The sequence below is a fragment of the Coenobita brevimanus genome, chromosome 50 (genome assembly GCF_032717465.1).
Source record: "Coenobita brevimanus isolate Jiangsu-jjx chromosome 50, ASM3271746v2, whole genome shotgun sequence".
Lineage (NCBI taxonomy): Eukaryota > Metazoa > Arthropoda > Malacostraca > Decapoda > Coenobitidae > Coenobita > Coenobita brevimanus.
Genome location: NC_137003.1, coordinates 20,701,075 through 20,722,162, shown reverse-complemented (window position 1 = coordinate 20,722,162; position 21,088 = coordinate 20,701,075). Strand labels below are relative to the sequence as shown.

The window sequence follows — 21,088 nt, the reverse complement described above, 5'->3', positions numbered from 1 at the left end:
TACGTCATGACCAGCAGGACACTGACTTCAATGTGGATAAGTATGTGTCACATCATGCAGCAAACTATATATAAGCTCATTCCTTTGTTTCCCTTCCACTCATCTTACTCTTTCACCACTATAAATCAATCTCAGTAGTCTCAGATATCGCCAATAAACCTTCCGTCTTAACCAAAAAGCTTTACTCTTCACTGATATTACCAGGTGCAATGTCTATGTGGAACTGCCATACTTACCCTCTGAAGCCAAATCACAGCTGGCTGGGGTCTGGACTGTCTCACATGGTCTCACACTTACTTCACATACATCGCTCTTCCCTGATAAGTTTCACACGTAAGATATATTTTTAGTCTTCATATAATTTCCAGTGATTTTTTGAAAGGGGGAATCAACACTGAAAATACATATTGAGACAGTTTGCATATTCTTTTCATGTTTCCTGTAGGAAAAGTTGTTCAATACAAGGCAAAAATTTTAAATGAAAGGAACAAGTGAAGTTTTTTTTATAAATCCGTTTTTTTTAAATTGTCTCCTGAGATCGCCATCATGAGATAGTATGACTACTCGAAAAATTAAAATGACATTTTTTGTGTGTACACTGTACACAAGGGCGGCCCTTACTCGGACTGAAAATATATAATTAAAAAATATTATGTCCGACCAAATCAAAGCATTCCCTTTTATGAAAAAAGAAAAGTGTGAAGTTTGAGTAGCCTCTTCGTGCACCATGATGCAATACGAGTCGTAGTCTTTGCAAGCTGAAGAGTAACCGATGACATACTATGGTGCAACTTCCATATAAGTGATCGTAGAAACTTTTCCTGTGGCTGAAAGTGCATAAAATTTTGGTGAGTCAAAGGTGAGGGTGGCCAGGTCTGATGGAAATGTATGGCAACATCCATCAGCCTATCACAAGTACAAGTTGCCTATTTTTAGGTCAGTGTCCTCTTGACAGTCAGACTAGGAGGGTATGAGAGCATATGGCTGGCCATCTTATTCATTTTCTATTACATTACCGTCCATACCTTACGTGTATTATAGTGACAGTGTGTTATATATAGTGCAGTGTGTTAGTGAAGAAGGTGTATAAGTGTTTTTTATATATTTTCAGAGAAATCCAAATTTGAAATTCATAACCAATTGTGACTGTTCTCCTGCTATGCACTGAAACAAACCACAATAGCAGCCAAGGGCTTATCGGAGGAGGAGTACTTGAAATACCTGTTCAGTGAGACAGAAAGTGAGGAAGAAAGTGACAAAGAATCTGGTGAAAGTGAATGAAAGAGTGACTGGGGGAGAGGAGGAGAGAGACAAGTAGAGGAAAGGGAGAGCCAAATCCTCCCCAAGTGGACTAGATAAACCTAAAGCCGCAGTCAAGGCCACGGCGATTAGCACAACCACAGCCAGTAGCACCATCACTACCACCAGTGGTATCACTATTACCACCACTAGTATCACCACTGCCACCACTGGTATCACCACTGTCACCACTGATATCACCACTGCCATCAATGGAACCACCATGACCATGGAGACTGAGCCTTCTTATTGTCATCTCTCCTCCTACTGCAAACACTGACCTCGTTACCCCCACAATCAACCTACACTCTCACAGCATTCCAACTTGCCTGCATCTCACCACCCATCCAAGATATTTCGATATCATCTTCCCCTATGAAATCATCAAAGTCACTGTCCCCTACAGACTTCATTCTCCCTGAATTTCAGCCATTATCATCATCAGCAGCAGCACCACCACCACAGCCATCTCCATCACAACCACCTCCACCACAACCTTGTCCACCACTACCATCTCCACCACAACCATCTCCATCACCACAATCACCTGAACCTTCATCCACCTAACGATCATCAACACAGTCATCATCACCATCTCCCTCTCCACCACAAAGACGAGGGAGGCATAGCCTAGGCAAGGTAGCGGTGGGCAGCTGAGAGATAGTCGTCTGGCTCGGGGTAATGTGTGCCACACACGTACACAGCCAAGCATTTCCCCAGGTGAAGACCATCAGGATGGAACCTGGAGTTCTGGGTCATTCTCATCCAATGCTGGCCCCTTCACTGAAACTCCAGGTGTGAGAGTGGCAGCACCAACAACTCCACTCCAATATTTCCAACATTTTTTTTACCAGGGAGTTGTTGATCTATCTGATGGTCAAAACCAACAACTATGCACAATTCCTGGGGATTGCACTAAATGCTTGGTACCTCTGCAATGAAGAGGACATGGCCCGGTTCCTTGGGTTATACTTTCTTATGGGGATTTGTGATGTGCCAACCATAAGAAACAATTGGCGGTCCACAGAGATTCACGACTACCCCATATTTCAGCGGACAATGAGTGGAAAGTGCTGCAGGGCCATCCTGAAGCACTTTCATGCTTTCAATAGTCTCGCCATACTAGAGGACAATTAAGACTGGCTAATAAGGATTCCCACAGTCATGTAGTATCTCCTTCAGAGGTTCAGGGAGGTCTACATCCCATGTGAACATCTTAGCCTGGATGAGGGATCTCTGGGTTGGAAGGGGAGGCTCTCCTTCCATGTATATAACCCTATGAAGCCCCAAAAGTATGCCATCAAACTTTACATCTTTACTGAGGCAAAGAGTGGCTACATTTGGTATTTTGAGATATACATGGGGGAGAAGAAATCTCTAGAAAACAGTGTGGGGCCCTCGTTCAACCTTTGAAGGATAAAGGATGTAAGTTGTATATGGACAATTATTACAGCTCTGTATCACTGTACGAACGCCTCTTCAGCAAGAAAGTGTATGTATGTGCCACAGTACGACTTGCAAGGGGAGCACCGAGGGAGCTGCAGGACATCAGCAATGCTAGATGCCTTCTCGATGATGGAGTGGAAGCTAGGCACAAGCCAATGTAATGGTGTTGCTGTCGAAGGACAAACGTATTTTAAGTATGGTATCCTTCCAGTGCGACACCACTGTCCCTAAGTAGGTGCATGGGAGGGTAAAGGGTCCAGACGGGAAATTCCATCACATTATCAAAACCATCAACAAGCCCATCATGGTGAAGGACAACCATCGGCACATGGGCGGCGTGGATCATTTCTATCAGATGATACAATACTACACCACCCGGAGGGGAACGGTCAAGTGGACAAAGGAAATGTCCTTCTCTTTCAGTCACATGGCCCTGTTCAATGCCTACACCCTGTACAAAAAGAACACCACCAGACCTATGACCCTCCTAGAATTCCAGGAGCACATATGCCACAAACTCCTGGCATTCTAACAGGAGGAGTGGCCTGCATCACGTCTTTACTTTCACCATGCCTCTGACCTTCCTTTGCGACAATGACCACCAGTACCTGCAGCTACCACTCTATCAACTGCAGCCGCCGCTCTGCCTGCAACAATTGCTCCACCTCCTGCAGTAGCTGGTCCATCAGCAGTAACTCGGCCAGTTACTGCCACGACCGCTCCACCTTCCTCAGTAGCTAGCCCATCAGGAATTACTTGGCCAGCTCCTGCCACTGCACCTCCAGAAGGAGTTAGGAGGCAAGGAGATGGAGGAGCACTGTCGTCCAAGTGCCATTGATATGTGGATGACAGGACACACTTGGACTTAACACTGCACCACACCTTGGAGAGAATCCCCAACGGGAAAATGCTGCAGTGTTTGCTGCACTATTTGCACGAGAGGAGGACTGCAGTTATATATGTCCTGTTTGTGATGTGCTGCTCTACACAGGACTATGCTTTCATCAGTACCATACTGATGAAATCATAGAGCAGTAAATCACATCACAAACAAACACACACACACACACACACACACAACACACACACACACACACACACACACACACACACACACACACACACACACACACACACACCGCTCACTGGTGCAGTGGTAATGCTCTCGCCTGCCAACTGGTGGACGAGAGTTCGCGCCTCGCTCAGGTTGCAAAAAGCTTCACTGACGAAGTGGGTGGTTACTGTCCCCCTTGAGCAAGGGGACGGGTGTGTGGGTGTGTGAAGGTCACAGCCTTGCCCTTAGATCGGACTATATGAGCTCTCAGCTCCCTTCCGGGAGGGTAAAAGCTGACGATCACGACCATCAAGTGATCCTGACCGACCCGGTGAATTACACACACACTCACAGTAAGTATTTATTGACCACAATATCCAGTTACACATACAATATTTCAAGCAACAATAAACCTTAAAATGATAAACACCACATCAGATATTAGCAGACAGTTATGGCCAACAAAACAAGCAAAGTACTATAGGGTTGATCAGTGCATCTATATAGCCTTAGCGAAAGATGGAAATCATTACAGTTCTGGTTAGTAACGTAACTACAATTTGACCAGTCACGTTTTTTACGGAAAAAAAGTTTCCCAATGATATATCATGGTTAGAATAAGTGCATACAAAATTAATTAAATACACTTTAAATAACATAGATTATAATAAACATTATAGTACACACTAGCCAAAACAGGAAAGGACCTTATACACTATCTCCTCAATAGGAAACTAGCATCATCACTAATAATTTGACTCCAGGAAGTAAAATTATATCTTGTACGTATGTGCTGAGTCAGTGGACACACCTGCGATAAATGCAACTCTGTTTGCACAGCACCACATGGACAGAGCCGCACTGCTACCAGGAGACGTCCTCGTCCACGCCGATTCCAACGGCCCGTCTTAATCATCAGGTTATGATTGATTACCCGCAGCCGACTAAATGCCATTCTGTGTACCTCATTAGTTTTACCACGACATTTATAGATCTCGTGAACTGTTAAGGTAGGGTTCAACACATTATAAATTAGCCTTCTAAAAGATGTAGAGTTAGAAATTGATTGCTTTAAAGATCCAATGCCGACTATAACATCATCAACAGAATTCTTAATGTGTTTACTTGGTGTGTTAGCCGCCATGGTCACCCTGACGGCACGCACCCACAGGTCATCGGACATACCAAACCTCTCCCCCCACAGTAGCTGGAAAAGCTTCCTCTGCCTTGCTATTACTAAAGATTTCAATGGCAGGCACCCGAGTTCTACGTAACAAACGTCTGTGTACGCCGTCATACGAGCTTGCAGCAGCTGTTTAATACCCCAGTTATACAATTTTTCCATTGGTCTTAAGTTCCCATTGAACCAGGACTCACAGTCATATAGGATGGTTGACATTAAGGCTGCTTCAAATATTTTCTTTTTAACATAAAATGGTATGTCTATATTCTTTTCCAAAAATGACACAAATTTCAGAATGTGGCACATTTTTGCTTGTGCGTGGGCGGTAATGGCGGACGACAGGGTCCCATCGCTTGTAAACAAACTGCCCAGATACACATACCTGTCACACCACTGCACGACCAACACAGAATGGCTCACGATCACCCACTGATGCATGGATTGCAAAGAACTTGGTCTTAATATTATTCACAACCATGCCATTATTTACACAGAACTGATTCAGAAATGTAAGTTTACGTTCCATCCCACGTTGCGTTGTCAAGAGAACAGTATCGTCCATATGGACAAGGAGACAAAGCCACTGTAAAAAACCATCTGGCCCACAGTTTGACTTTATCAACTTAATCATGCTGTTTACAAATATGATAAACAATAAACAAGGTGTTAAGGACTCCTGTCTGATGCCGATCCTGGATGTTACGATGGCTGTCCCAATAATGCTCAAAATAACCCCTTATATCACCACTAGCGCCTCTAATATTCGCGACCTGCACCCCAGCTCATGTAATATACGAAACAATTTGGTGCGAGGGATCCGGTTGTATGCCATTGAAAAATCGACAAAGCAAACAAATAATTTATGCTTTCTCCTGTGGGCCAAATCAATTAACAGTCTAAGTGCCACAACATGTTCAATACAGCCTCGACCCTCCTGACTCCCTGCCTGCTCCCGATACGGAACAAACCACATATTTAACCGAGTTGATAGCACCATGTCATACAGCTTTGCCAAACAATTTATTATATATATACTACGGTAATTCTTGGGTAATGATCTGTTACCTTTCTTAACTATCGTAACGATACGGGCCAACTGCCAGGATGTGGGATAAGAGTCAGAGGAAAAGACTGCATCGAACAACGCAAATATAAAGTGTGTCCACTGGTCTGGTAAAAACTTTATAATTCCTGGGCTTATCCCATCAGGCCCACATGCTTTATCTTGCTTTAATCTGTGTCATCATCAAGAACTTTTATGGTTACATTTGTATTAAACTCAGTAGGTACTATAGGTTCAGGATCATGTGGGTTATATACCTCCTCATAAAAGGCTTTGAAATCCTCATCTGTGGGTTTTTTTTATTACCGTCATAATCATCACTATCATCTCTATACTCCCCACGCCATAGCTTTCCAAAGACGCCTGTAATCCCTATCATTTAAGTCTCTCCCACCTGCTCACTGTGACATCCTCTGGCACAGTCACATGAGCACACTGACTGGCACTAGCACACCTGTACAAAATATCTGCCATTTGGCTGACATTAGTATCAATGTCAGAATCACACTGGGGAATATCAAATTGAGAAAGTTCCCCAATAAAGTTTTCAATGTGAACATTACAAAATTATATACGACATTTAACAGAGATTTCTTCTTCTTACAACTTGAATACAAAACTGCATTATGACCAAGCGAACCTGCTCGCACACCAAGACACACCCTATCCACCACAGGGGGGTACAGAGCAACCGCTGTGGGGGTGTGATCTGATGGAAGATCAAGATCATTATTCACAGTAAAACGTTGACTGCAATTTAAAATTTTGGTAGAAGCAATACACACATCTACTTCAGAAATCCATTCATTACGTTTCCTATACGTCAGATTGCCCTTATAATGTTTTTCACCATGTTTCAAGTTATTTACCACCACTAAAGTTTGTTCTACACACACAGGAGTCATAGTATTTGCATTCTCAGTAGCCAAATTAATTTGATCAGGCCAGATTGTGTCCCCCCCTGTGGCGGGGGGAAACGATCTGGCCGCACTATGGGGTGGTACTACTACACTTCTGCCAGGTTGTGTTAGGAAGAATACTGCCACCGTATTCCCTGCGTGTCGTAAAAGGCGACTAAAAGGGGCGGGGTGAGGGGACTAGGGACCCCCTCCTCTGTTTTTTAGTTCCTAAAAAGAGACAGGCCAGAGAAAGGGATGGGGGATGGAGTTATCCCCATACCCTGAAGATTGGGTCTATGAATGTGCGTGGATGTATTACGATTGAGGCTAAAAGGGAGGAGATTGGGAGAATGTTTGTGAAGAAAAAGTTGGATGTGTTAGCTTTGAGTGAAACGAAGATGAAAGGGAAGGGTGAGTCCATGTTTGGAAGTTGGAATGGAATATTGTCAGGTGTTGATAGAGGAAGGGCAAGAGAAGGTGTGGCCTTGTTAGTGAGTCCGGAAGTACAGCAGTGTGTGATTGAATGGAAGGAGGTGTCATCAAGACTGATGTGGGTGAAAGCGAAATTTGAACGTAAGTTGTGGGTGCTTGTGAGTGCATATGGGCCTGGTAGTGAAAGGGATGAAGAAAGGAAGTCTTTCTGGAATGATGTTGGTGAGTGTCTGCAGAGTTTTGGAGCGAATGTGAATGTGGTAATGATGGGAGATCTGGATGCTAGAGTGGGAAGTGTAGCAGTTGAAGGTGTAGTTGGTATGCATGGTGTGCCTGGAAGAAATGAAAATGGGGAACAAATGATAGGGATGTGTGTTGAGCAAGGGATGGTGATTGGAAATACGCTGTTTGAGAGGAAAGGTACTTATAAGTATACATGGGTGAGACAGGAAGGTGGAAGGGCTGTTGATGGAGCTTTGATAGACTATGTGGTTGTGTCTAGGAATGTAATAGGAAGATTGTTGGATGTGAGAGTTCTGGTGGAGGGAAAGTTAAGAGTAGGTAAGAGATGGGTGAGAGCTGGGAGGGTTAGGTGTGGCAGGGAGGTTTTGAAAGTGAGTGAGTTTGATAAAAGAGAGAAAATGATAGAGTATCAGGAGAAATTGAAAGATGAGTGGAACGCAGTGAAAGATCAGGAAAATGGCAGTGTGGAGGAGGAATGACAGTTAAGAGTGCTGCAGTGGGGCACGCAGAAGTGTGTGGTGTGAGACGTGTGGGTGGTGGTGTAAGAAAAGGAAGTGAATGGTGGTGCGAGGAAGTAAGTATGGCTGTGGCTGAAAAGAGACGTGCATATGAAGTGTGGCTGCAGAGGAAGGATGAGGTGTCATATGAGAGGAATAAGGAAAAGAAGATAGGGCGAGAAGGGCTGTGCGTGATGCTAAAGTGGCAGGAGATGAGAGGTGGGGTAGGTGGCTGACTGAGATTTTTCAACAGAATAAGAAAATGTTCTGGAAGGAGGTGAAAAGTGTGCTAAAGGGAGAGTCTGGGAAGGAGGAGCGAGTAAAAGCAGAGGATGGAAGGATGGTAATTGAGATGGATGCAGTAAGGAAGAGATGGGCAGAGTATTTTGAAAGATTGTTAAATGTAGAGGAGGAAAGGGTGGCTGAGATTGTGGCAGATGGAAAGGTGCAAGGAATAAATGTGTTGGGAGAGTTGAATGATTCTTTGATCACGAAGGAGGAAGTGGAGAAGGCAGTAAAGGTGATGAAAACAAGGAAAGCTGCAGAATTGGATGGGTATGTTGTGGAATGCCTGAAGGGTGGAGTGACTATTGTTTACTTGTTAGTAAGATTGTTGAATGTATGCTTTGTGAAAGGTATGGTGCCAATTGACTGGGCAAGTGCTTGTGTGGTCCAGTTGTATAAAGGCAAGGGTGATAAGCATGAATGTACTAGCTTTAAGGGTACAAGTCTGTTGAGTGCTGTAGGTAAGGTTTATGGTAGAGTGTTGATTATGAGTGTTAGAGAGGGTACACAGGGAGTGACTGATGATGAGCAGTGTGGCTTTAGGAGAGGGAGAGGATGCATGGAGCAGGTGTTTGCTGTGAGACAAGTGTGTGAAAAGTATTTAGCGAAATGAAAGGATGTGTTTTGGGCATTCATGGATTTAGAGAAAGGGTATGATAGAATTGATAGGGAGGCTTTGTGGACTGTTTTAAGATTGTATGGACTTGATGGTAGGTAATTAAAAGGGCTGAAAAGTTTTTATGTAAATAGTAGAGCGTGTGTAAGAGTGGGAAATGCTGTGAGTGATGGGTTTCCTATGAGAGTCGGGCTGTGACAGGGATGTGTGATGTCGCCTTGGTTAATATTTATATGGATGGTGTTGTAAGGGAGGTGAATGCAAGAGTTTTAGGTGGAGGTCTGAGTCTGGTGAATGTTGATGGTGGAGAGTGGAATCTGAAGCAGCTGCTGTTTGCATATGATACTGCACTGGTGGCTGATTTAGAGGAGAGATTGAGACAGTTGGCAGAGGAGTTTGGAAGGGGGTGTGAAAGGAGGAAATTAAAAGTAAATGAGAATAAGAGTAAAGTGATGAAGTGTACGAGGTTGGTAGATGGTAGGGGGATGAATATAGTCTTGGATGGTGAGTTGCTTGATAAGGTGGAGTGTTTTCAATATTTAGCATCACATGTTGCTGTGGATGGAAGAATAGATGCAGAAGAGAAGTTTAGAATGAATGAAGTAGGAAAGGTGCTTTGAGGAATGAAAAAAGTGTTTAGATGTCATTCGCTTAGAATGGATGTAAAGAGAAGGCTGTATGAGGGTGTTGTGGTACCGACAGCATTATATGGGGCTGAAACATGGAATATGGGTGTAGCAGAAAGGAAAAGTTTGAATGTAATGGAGATGAGGTGTCTGAGGAGTATGTGTGGAGTGACGCGTATGGATCGAGTGCGAAATGATGAAGTGCAAAGGAGAACTGGAGTTGTTCGGGAGATGGCTGGTAGATTTGAGCAGAGGGTGTTGTGATGGCTTGGGCATATGGAGAGAATGAATATTGAGCGATTGGTGAAAAAGATAACTAGATCTGATGTGAGAGGTGTAAGGCTGAGAGGGAGACCACGAATAGGATGGATGGACAGTGTGAAGAGAGTGCTGGATGCGAGAGGGATGTCTGTTGAGCAAGGAAGAGTGGCTGTGCATGACAGAAATAAATGGAGAGAAATTGTGAATGAATAAATGATGACGCAGCCCTGAGGGGATATTCTCCCGCATTTGGTCTGATCAGCTAGTCAGGTCAGGTGCGGGTAAGGGGATGGGTCTATTATGATGTGGCAGAGGTAAACCAGCTCTGCTGTAGGGCCCTGCTGCAGATGTCACTGATTACACTGCGCAGATGACCCTTGTGCAGTGTGGTGCAGTGAGGATCTGTCCCTTCTCCTGTTTGGGGCTAAGATGTGAATGAATGTGTTTGAATGGATGCATAAATGGGGAGTGTGTCGTCCTGTCTCGGCTACCTCCCTTTCCTTGGGTGAAGTAGCCTAGGTATATAGATAGATAGATAGGAATCTCAGGGTAGGTGAAATAATCAGATCCAGGGACAAGTAAGTTCACTAAAATACTTTGAACACCAGTCCTAAAACGTGTGTTCAGGTCTCCCATTAGTAGAACATTACAATTTTCCTCTTTTCCACATATGATTTTCTCTTGTACATAACTGAAACTGTTAGGATTAAAGTACTGCGAATCTGTAGGGGGTATATACACAAACCTCAATAGCACAGTGCTCAATAGGGACAATCTGAGCCAAATTTGGTCTTTCATTTCACAGTCTACACCCATCACAGATGACTGTAAACAACGCTTTACCAGTACCACTGTGCCCCCTCTATGTTCGTCTGACCTCACAGTGTCTCTGTAACAAACATAGCCTGGTAGAGAGATACGCTCACTAGTTTTCACTTCTTTCAACCCTATCACATCGTAATTCATTAACAGTGCCTGTACATTGGGCTTTTCTAACTTTGTACGAACCCCATTGATGTTCCACGACATGATTGCAAAATTTCTCCTTTGTGGTCCACCTAGAATGGAGCCAGCCGCCAGCTATCGATAACCACCTCATCGCGATAAAGTTTCCCTTCGTGTCCAGCCTGATCGTGCAGCCGATGTTCTCTAGTTTAGTCCTCTCTGCCGCCTCAATATCCTGCAGATGCTTTCATTCGTTCCATACAGAAGGATGTACGTCTTTCTTCACAAACACGGTCATACGGCGCGCATCTGCTTTAGTCTCCTGGTCTTCCTGAGAATCTCATCCTGCATTTGCTTCGAAGCCAAGGTCACCAGGATGGGCCTCTTACATCCCTCTGGTTCACCTTGTCCCAGCCTCTGACAGGACTTGATGTTCAGAGGTTCGCCCAGTTCACTTCAGATCTTGCTAAGTTTCCCCTCGTCAGTCGTTTCTCCAGCTAAGCTCTCACCCTCAACAGGGACGCCGAGGACGACCAGCCTTGTTTCCCTTTCTCTCCTGTCGCTGGACTCCAGGAAGCTCTGCTGTCTGGCAATGATCACAACTTGCTTATCAATTTGCTTTTGCATATGTGACAATTTTTTTTTATTGAAAACACTCTCTGGTGATGTTATTTTACTCTTGAGATCTGCCATTCTCTCGTGATCTGTTCTAATTTCTGCTGTAGCTGACGATTTGGCCCATCTAACCCGTTTTTTGATGCGAGGATGCAATTCACGCATCACAAATACTCACACACACACACAGGCTGTGATCATACGTGTCCTCCTCTCTGCAACTCCATCTTCTCTCAAGAAACATTACAACACTGCTAGAGGATGTAAGTAACCAGCTTGTTTGTCTAGTTTTCATACTATTGTATTGTAAGGTATAAAATTTGTGTTTACTATAAATTCTCATAGGGAAAATGTGGTGCATTTCATTGCTATTCTCTCACTCATTTTACTCGTAAAGTATAGGTCGCATAAAAAATCCGAAGAAAGCATGATCAAGCTGATGATTTCTGATGCATACTTTTGTAAAGCAAAATAACCTATGTGTGCAAATAATTATTATGGGAAAAGTTCCTAAACACGAACAGACTCGGCCTACGGGCAGGAGCATACATGCTGTTACCATGTGCAATCCATCGTACCTTTTCAAAATTCATTTTCTCAATAACAATAAGAGTTTTAACACTGTGAATTATACCACGGGCTTCCTTATCCTTTGGGCTACAAAACTGGGAATAATTTCTGTATATGTTTGTTACAGTGTCACTAATAACATACAAAATAATAAACAAATCAGACGTTCTTAGGTGACTTTTTAAAGCCTTTTTCGATTTACTGGAAAACTAATGGACGTATCAAATCACAACTAGGCTCATTGGAAAGCTCGTGATATTCTGCATACAGACATGTACTCTGCAACTGCGCATCTGGGAAAAATTTGGCATATTGATGTAGGGAAGTTATTGGAAGCTAGTTTTCACCTAAATAATGTTTATTCTCCCTTCATTTCTGTACATTTATTCATGTCTTTTAAGTTTGTTTTTGTTTATCTTATAGTGTAAACATCAGCGAAGATGATGGGCTACAATTTGAAACAATATAAGCATTTTCCGAGGGTAAACTTGGCCTTTGAATTTTTTTCCTTTCTGCATGAGCAGAGGCAGCCTGAGTAGGGTTTTGGTTCTGTGGGGGAACACAGAAACTTACTGGAAACTTATGGTGCGCGAGAGGGGTAGTATGAGTTAATGTTTAGGGGTCGGTCAAAGGTCTCAAAAGTCTGTCCCAAATAGCACCCATACAGACGGCAAGTGTCGACTGTTTCTCACACAATCATTAAAGAAACTAAACAGAATTGTCTAAGATTGTTTTTATTTTACTGATATATTGTACTGTACAAACATATGCAAACAATTGCGAGGGATAGTTATATTCATCATGGTGTTATTGGCTTTTCATATCATCATTTCTTTATCAGCAGGGTTGATTTCTTTGCATCAGGATAGTCTGTCCAGTTCTGCTCGATACCTTGGAGGGCATACTGCAACTATTCCTCGTTTCAAAAGCTTCCTGACCTTATTGTTTCCTGTATTAGGGTGACATTTCATTCAGCATGGTCTTTGATCATTGCAAGAGTTCACAGTCACCTGCGCAACCTTGATGTCATCCCTGTCATTCCGTGTACCAGGGTCTTCTTCTAGGACTCCATCTGGTATCCCCAATGTCACAAAGACCTTTCTGATTTGCTTCGAGACAAAATCAACCAGCGTCATTTGTTTCACATTCTTCAGGTCTAACACCCCTCGTTTTGGTGGGTACTTCTCTCGTTGATTTTCTATTGAAGTTTCCAGAATGACCTGCTTTGTGGTCAAATCTATGTCTGTATCAAAGAGGCTAAGAAAGATCAGGTCTTCTGACAGGTACCATAAATACCCTGCCATTTTGTGTGATGTAGCTACCCCGATATTTTGCTGAGGGTATGCATGAAGTTGCTGAAGGAGATGGAGATCATTCCTAGCTGCAATGAAAGTCAGAGGTGCTTGGAACCAGGCCGTGATGTAAATCTTTGTGAAAACGATGTTAACCCCTAGGCACCAGGCATAGGTAGACCTATTCACATGTCAGAACCAGGTTATTTTCAGGAAAATCGATTTTCCCCAAAAAATGTTTCATTACAAATCAATCACAAATGACAAAAAAACACATAAAAAGTGCATACTTACTCTCTGTTGGCGATTTGGAGATGGCGGTGTGGTGTGGGGGAGCCAGTGCCTGGCGGCTGGGCTGAGCGTGTTCAAGGTCATGGTGGTGTGTTGGCGGTGGTGGTGGAGGGAGTAGGGAGGATTATCTCCCACCAAAATAAGTGTTGAGTGTGTCTTTGTTTCTCTCACTAATTCACAGTGCCATATGAACACGATATTACAACTCAAATATAAAAAAACACAAGAAAGTAATGAATAAAGATTGGCTTATTTTATGTTTTCCATGATACTTATTTTCTACCAACTTATGTCTGTTTAGGTATTCACAATTATTTACACACCATTTAAACATTATTTCACTATTTTTAGTACTTCATGACAGTGTGATACAACCTAATGGCTCGCTATGTCAGTACATGTGTACTCAAGCACCCATACACTCCCCCACACCCCTCAGGGCACCCTAGTAGCCCTCCCCACCACCCCACCCCACCCCATCCCTACCCCAAACCAGTATCAGCTGGTTCCATGGCCACACTCTCCCTATGCCAGCCTCCCACCACTATCCTCCACAGCCCTCCTCAATACTGGGCTGCCCTCTGACCCCCCCACCCACACCCGCCCCCCCTCTCCCAGCCAGCTAGCATGACCCTGTGCACCAGCCATGCCAGGACAATACTCTGAGTCCATATGGTGCACTACAAAGTTCAAACATGCCTGCAAAAAATTAAAACGTCATATGACGTGGACCTTAGGCCTCTACCAACACGTCATATGACGTGGATTGGTGCCTAGGGGTTAAGATCGTGCAGTTTATTGGCTTCCCTTGCTGTCAGGTGAAACTGAGACCAGAAAAGCCAAACTTTGAGGCTGTAAATGGCTTTTGCCATCCAGTGAGCATGGTGCATATGTTTAGGAGCTCTGAACTTTGCCCCACAAGAAGATGTGCTTTCAAGGTAGATCAGCACCAGTTCGAGCAGCTTGCGATTGTCGTTGCGGAGTTGGATATCGCATAACTGCTGTTCACAATGATGTCATTGCTGACATTGTCAAACTCAGATGTGATGAAATAATCTGACAAATTATTCTTGAATCTTTCTTGGTCAATGGATGGCCATTGTACTTGGAACCGCTTTAACTTACACCACACTAGCGACGTAGATCTATGTCCCCTACAAAAACACCGGTGACGTAGATATATGTCCCCTACAAAAACACCGGTGACGTAGATCTATGTCCCCTACGAAAACACCGGTGACAGAGATCTATGTCCTCTACAAAAACACCGGTGACGTAGATCTATGTCCCCTACAAAAACACCGGTGACATAGATCTATGTCCCCTACAAAAACACCGGTGACGTAGATCTATGTCCCCTACAAAAACACCGGTGACGTAGATCTATGTCCCCTACAAAAACACCGGTGACGTAGATCTATGTCCCCTACAAAAACACCGGTGACGTAGATCTATGTCCCCTACAAAAACACCGGTGATGTAGCTCTATGTCCCCTACAAAAACACCGGTGACGTAGATCTATGTCCCCTACAAAAACACCGGTGACGTAGATCTACAGTATGTCCCGTACAAAAACACCGGTGACGTAGATCTATGTCCCCTACAAAAACACCAGTGACCTAGATCTACGTCCTGCAGCAATGAGAAGTCATTGCAAGCAACTGAAGAAAATAGAAGGTAATATCATATCTTGTCAACTTCAATTATTTCTCCGCTACCAGGGGCGTCCACAGGATTTCTTCTAAATGGGGCAAAATAAAAGAAATTATACATATATGTGCAGTTATATCAAAATACACACACTCCAATTACGTATAGGCATATACTTACATGAGTTACATGACCTACATCAAACGCATAGTGATAGAATGCATGAATCGACTCAAATCACTCAATCATCCTTGAACAAGGACTGAAGCTGTCAAATAGGCTACTGCCCCCCCTTGCCCCCCCTTCCGGACGCCCATGTCCGTTACATTTACAACACTGATTTAGGAGCACGGGAAGTGAGTGAGACTTCACAGGCTCCCTGCCACTCTGCTCAGTCTGTAACCTTGAAGATTTCAGAGGTTGAGTGGCACCAACATGTCTCTATTCAACCAACTTTCTGGCTTAGGTGATTACTTTTATTAGTGCCAGGGATCTTATATTGATGCATTAACCCGCGGCGTCCCATCGACGTACTTCCACGTCCTCACGTTATGTCACAGCTAATCCCGTCGACGTACTTCCACATCCTCACGTTATGTCACAGCTAATCCCGTCGACGTACTTCAACGTCCTGCAATTGCAAGGTTCATAATTTCCACAATTTTCAAAATTCGCGCGAGATTTTTGATTCGCCCACATACCCAAGCCTCCCCTACCTGCCGCCAGGTGGGCAGCGTCCTAGACCCCGCGTGACCCGCGCTCGCCCTTGTCTCAGTCACTCACCTGCTAGCAGTGACCCAGGTCAGACATGGCGCGGAAAGGTCTCTCAGACGAGGAAATTGCATCCGCCCTGGAAGCCTTCACTGGAGATAGTGATTCTCCACTCGACGATGATGTGGTAGATCATGATTACGTCCAGCCAGAGGAAGAAATAAGTAGCAGTGATGAGGAGGTCCCTTCGCCCCGAAAAACGCAGTATGTGACATACCGTAAGGCAAGGGAAGGCCAGCCTGCTCCTCAACCACGTGCACGGCTATCTCTCCATCCCGAATCTGATGAGGATGAGGATGAGGACGATGAGGATGACGGCGGCTTAGGACGTGATATCGCCACGTGGTTGGGAAAAGAAAAAATATCACCACGAGGATCAGAAGGTGGGGCGAGAAGACATATAAGGTATGGTGAAAGTCTTTTGTCTGGGGAAGTGGAAAGTGGTGTGGTGGGATTGCTGGGTGAAAGGGAAAGTGTTGTGGCGGCAGCACGGGGTGAAAGTGAGAGTGGTGTGGGGGTAGTGCGGGGTGAAGGGGCAAGTGGTGTGAGGGAGGCAGCACAAGCACATGGTGCACGTAGGCCTATGGGAGAGGAGGTGGAGCCACTCCCCAGCACTTCTTTCTCCCCAGAATATTCCCAAACTTCCTCCCCACAGCCCCAGGATGTGGGGAAAGGAAAGAAAGGGAAGGGAAAGGGTAAAGGAAAAGGGAGAGGGAAGAGAAGTGCGAGTGATGAGAGGCGCCGCTCTCCACCTCCCCAACCTCCCCCACCACCCTCACCTCCCCACCCTGACAAAGGGGACGATGGGGACGTGGCTGGAGACAGTGGTGTCACGTGGAACTGGGAAGATGGGAGTAATTTTACTCCCATCATTCACCCTTTCACTGAGGAGTGGCAGTCTGGTTGCACGGCTCCAGGTGTGAATGCAGGTTCGTCTAGGGTGGATTTTTTCCACTTGTTCTTTGGTGAGGCGTTTGTGGGGCGCATAGTTGAACAGACTAATATCTTTTCACAATCACAGCGCCGTGAAAGTGAACGTTTGGGAACCACGAGCAGGCATTCCCAACAGTATGACTATCCCGTTACAATTTCAAAGATGTTCCTATTATTGGCCCTGGTTCTCTTGATGGGTGTGGTAAGGAAAAACCAAATTCCTGCCTACTGGACAACTGACCCAATCATCCTCACACCTTTCTTTGGAAAGGTGATGAGTCGTAACCGATTTCAGTATATTCTCGGCCGCCTCCACTTTTTTGATGCAGAAGATCCAGCCATTGCAAATAACACAGATAAAATGAGGAGAATTAGGCTGGTATTTGATCATTTACGGGAAATATTCCGCTCCTCATTTTATCCCTACAGAGATCTCGTCATAGACGAGAGTCTTGTGTTGTGGAGAGGCAATATTTCCTTTAGGCAGTACATACCCAGCAAGAGACACCGTTTCGAGTTCAAGATCTTTGTTATGTGTGACTGTAAGACTGGTTATGTGCAAGACATAGTCTTGTACACGGGCGCACAGACAGATATAACAGAAGATCGGAGTATAGGACTCTCTGGGGCCGTGGTGAAGACAATGATAGGAGAGTACCTTCATCGTGGTCATGTGTTGTACCTGGACAACTGGTACACTAGCCCTCTTCTCGCTAGGTTCCTCCACCAACACGACACCAGAGTCTGTGGTACAGTCAAGAGAAACCGTCGCCATATGGTCAAGATAGGGAGGAAACTTGACAAGAATGAGGTGGATTTCTTCCAGGCCAATAACATCCTTGCTACCCTGTGGAACCACAACAGGGAAGTTTGCCTCCTATCAACTGTTCACAGCCCCCTGATGCACCGCACAGACTCCATGGATCACCGTAGCGAGAGGAGGCGCAACGTATGGAAACCCGAGTCTGTACTGGCCTATAATTTGAACATGAGGCAAGTGGATCAGTCAGACTCGATGATTTCAAGTGTTGACTGTGCCAGGACCACGATGAAGTGGTACAAGAAACTCTTTTTCCACTTGCTCGACATCACGGTCCTGAACGCCCACTACCTGCACGCAATGACCACCAGAGTATCCGAGACCTTTGAGGGGTTTGTGAGGGAGCTGGCACGTGAAATAATCGCCAAGCATGCCCAGGACAGACCCACAAACCACACCCGCACCCCCATGGCTGCTCAGACTCCCCTACGTCTTGCAGCCCGCCACTACCCCAGCGCAATCCCTTCCGACCCAAACCGTCGTAAACCCCAGCGTCACTGCCATGTATGTAAGCACTCGACAGTCAGACCATCCACTCAGAGAAAAGACACAAGGTACGAGTGTGTCGAGTGCAATGTTGCGTTGTGCCTTCAGCCTTGTTTCAAGGAGTATCATAATTTCCTACACTACTGAAACTGTGTGGGATGGCGATATGACGCTCATTATAATGGTAAGGCCAGTCAGTAGGTGCTAAGTCAACTATAAAGTTGAAACGGGTGTTATTTTTTCAGAAAAGTAATGTATAAGTTGAGAATTAGTGTAAGTTGAAAGAATTGATATCAAAACTACACCCACTGTGTAAATCTGCGAAAATATGACGCTCAGTATAACACTCTGGTCAGTAAATATGTGATAGCAAGGAAATAAAGTGGAAATGGGTGTAATGTTAGCATGAATAAAATGTATAAGTTGAACAATAGTGTAAGTTGTAACAATTGATGTCACGAGTACACCCACATTCTGGTCAGTAAGTATGTGATAGGAATTATATAAAGTGGAATTTGTTATAATGTTAGTAGTAAGGTATTTTATAAGTTGAATACTAGTGTAAGATGAAACAAATGATATCGCGATAACACTCCCTGTGTAAGTACGCGCTAATATGACGCTCAGTTCCATCGTAAGTTCTTAAATTATGTGATATCAATTATATCAAGTGTAAACATGTGCAATATTAGTGGAGAATTATTATATAAGTACAAAAATAGGTTGTAAGTTGAAATAGTTGTCATAGCGACTTCACCGTGTGTGTTATTATGCGCTATTGTTACGCTATATATTTACATAAGGCCTGAAATAATCTCAAAACAGTTCTATAAAGTTGAAAAGTGTATAATAATATTAGAAAAGTATTATGTAAGTAGAAAAAACACAATACGAGTTGAAACAACGGTCACAGCGAGTTCACTCACTACGTAAATAATCGCTAACATTACGCTAAATGTTATCAAAAGGCCTGTGAATACGTAAAAACAGTTCAATAAAATGTAAAATGGTATAATGTTATTGTAGAAGTATTATGTAAGTAAAAAAAATGATATGTATCATGATTTTAGAATGTTAGCTATTCATCGTGACCAAGTTGCCCGATTTTGCTCGTTTTGCACGATGGTACAATGCTTATTTCTGCTCTATTTTTGTATAAAATCCAATATACTCTTTTATCACATGTTTTTATGTTTGTAATAAATACATATCTACTTACTTTCATTGGTTTCCCAGACTTATAATACCATAGAAAACGTTAGAGGCTCAGACCGCCTACGGAGAACACGGGGCCAGGTGGGACCAAGGCATACCTGGTTAGGGTAATTATGGACCCCGGGGAACAATTTCTTTGCCACTGACCATTGTTTCTGACCAAAAGCGAAAGTTTTAGCAAAAAAAAAAAAGGGTCGAAAAATAGTCGGCATTGGGGGATACCAGTGGTCAAAAAGTGGTCGGGACGGGGCGGGTTAACCCCATTTAGCGAGAGAGAAAATCCAAAATCGGTTCACAAGCTCACAGCCACTCTTCTATCTCAGTTACCTTGAAGATGTCAGAGGTAGAATGGCTCCAACCTGACTCGATTCAACCAACTTGCTAGCTTTGGTGATTACTTTTATTAGTGTCAGGGATCTTATATTGATATATCAAGCCCATTTAGCCAGAAAAAAAAAGTCCAAAATCGGTTCACAAGCTCACAGCCATCTGTTCTCTCAGTAACCTCAAAGACTTCAGAGGTAGCGTGGCACCAACCTAACTTGATTCAACCAACTTTCTGGCTTTGGTGATTACTTTTATTAGTGCCAGCGATCTTATAATGATCTATTAGCCCATTTAGCCTGAAAAAAAAAAAAAATCCAAAATCAGCCGGCATAGAGGGGTATCATTCTTTTTTTTTTTTTTGCCCAGAATGGTATGGGTTAACACAAGAATTTCTGGTCCCCTGGTGTATTCCAAGCACTCCGCAAAGGCAGCAACCAAAACTGACTCCAGAATGTGGTACTGGGAGGCAAAGTGAAGAAGATTTCTCTTCAAAAGCTGTTCAAGAAATATTCAAGCTCCAGATGAGTGGCCTACGTTGGAGCTGGTTGTGTGAAAGCACACAGCACAAATCAAGTTTTCCAGCCCCCATTCGTGGGGATCATTGTGCCCAGCTTGCTCCGTAGCTTGTCCAGTTCCACTTGATGTCTTTGGAATCTCCAGCAGTTTCTTCACCTCAATCGTTGAGACCAAAATGGGCAACCTATCTACCTTCTGGTTGTCTGTGAGGTCAGGAATATGTTTACTATCCCAGTGGACTTTTAGGGCCATATTTGGCTTAAATTAGTCTTTGATGATGGTGGCAGCTGCTTCCCGGTGTTGCTGACGTTGACGTTGTATGGTCGATCTCCTCAGGGCAAAGTTTTGAGGGTTTTGTCCGAAGGCCCAAGTATCATCAAAGATGATCATCATGGCTGTCCTGTCACTTAACCCATTTCGATCAAACATAGGAGCCATAGCTGATGAAATGTCAGTTTGACATCCTCGTTTTTGTGGTGGAGGGGCAATACTTTTGCTGGAACCTTTTTCTTCAAATGGACTTTTCTCAGCATCACTGTTGCTCTCCAGTGTTGTTCTCTCCAACATGGCTTCTTTGTAAAGTTGTGAATGATGTTTCCCTCTCAACTGTAATTCTTGCTTTTCATCCTTTTTCTCCTCTTCTTGAGGCAACAGCTTGTCAACTCCTCCCATATGGCCAGGCCGTCACTTCTTTCGCTGAGATTCAAGGAAGGCTTTATCCTCTTGATTATCGATAAGCTCCAAAGCTTTTG

General features: G+C 44.0%; 1 protein-coding gene across 1 annotated transcript in view; it reads left to right on the top strand.

Annotated features, from left to right (window-relative positions):
- The window catches only part of LOC145399703 (putative glutamate receptor), a 127,014-nt gene that overhangs the window by 79,826 nt on the left and 26,100 nt on the right, over nucleotides 1-21,088 (top strand). Inside the window, exon 4 of the mRNA XM_080272250.1 lies at nucleotides 205-333. Coding sequence (XP_080128376.1) covers nucleotides 205-333 — 129 coding nt within the window. The remainder of the gene's footprint in view (nucleotides 1-204; nucleotides 334-21,088) is intronic.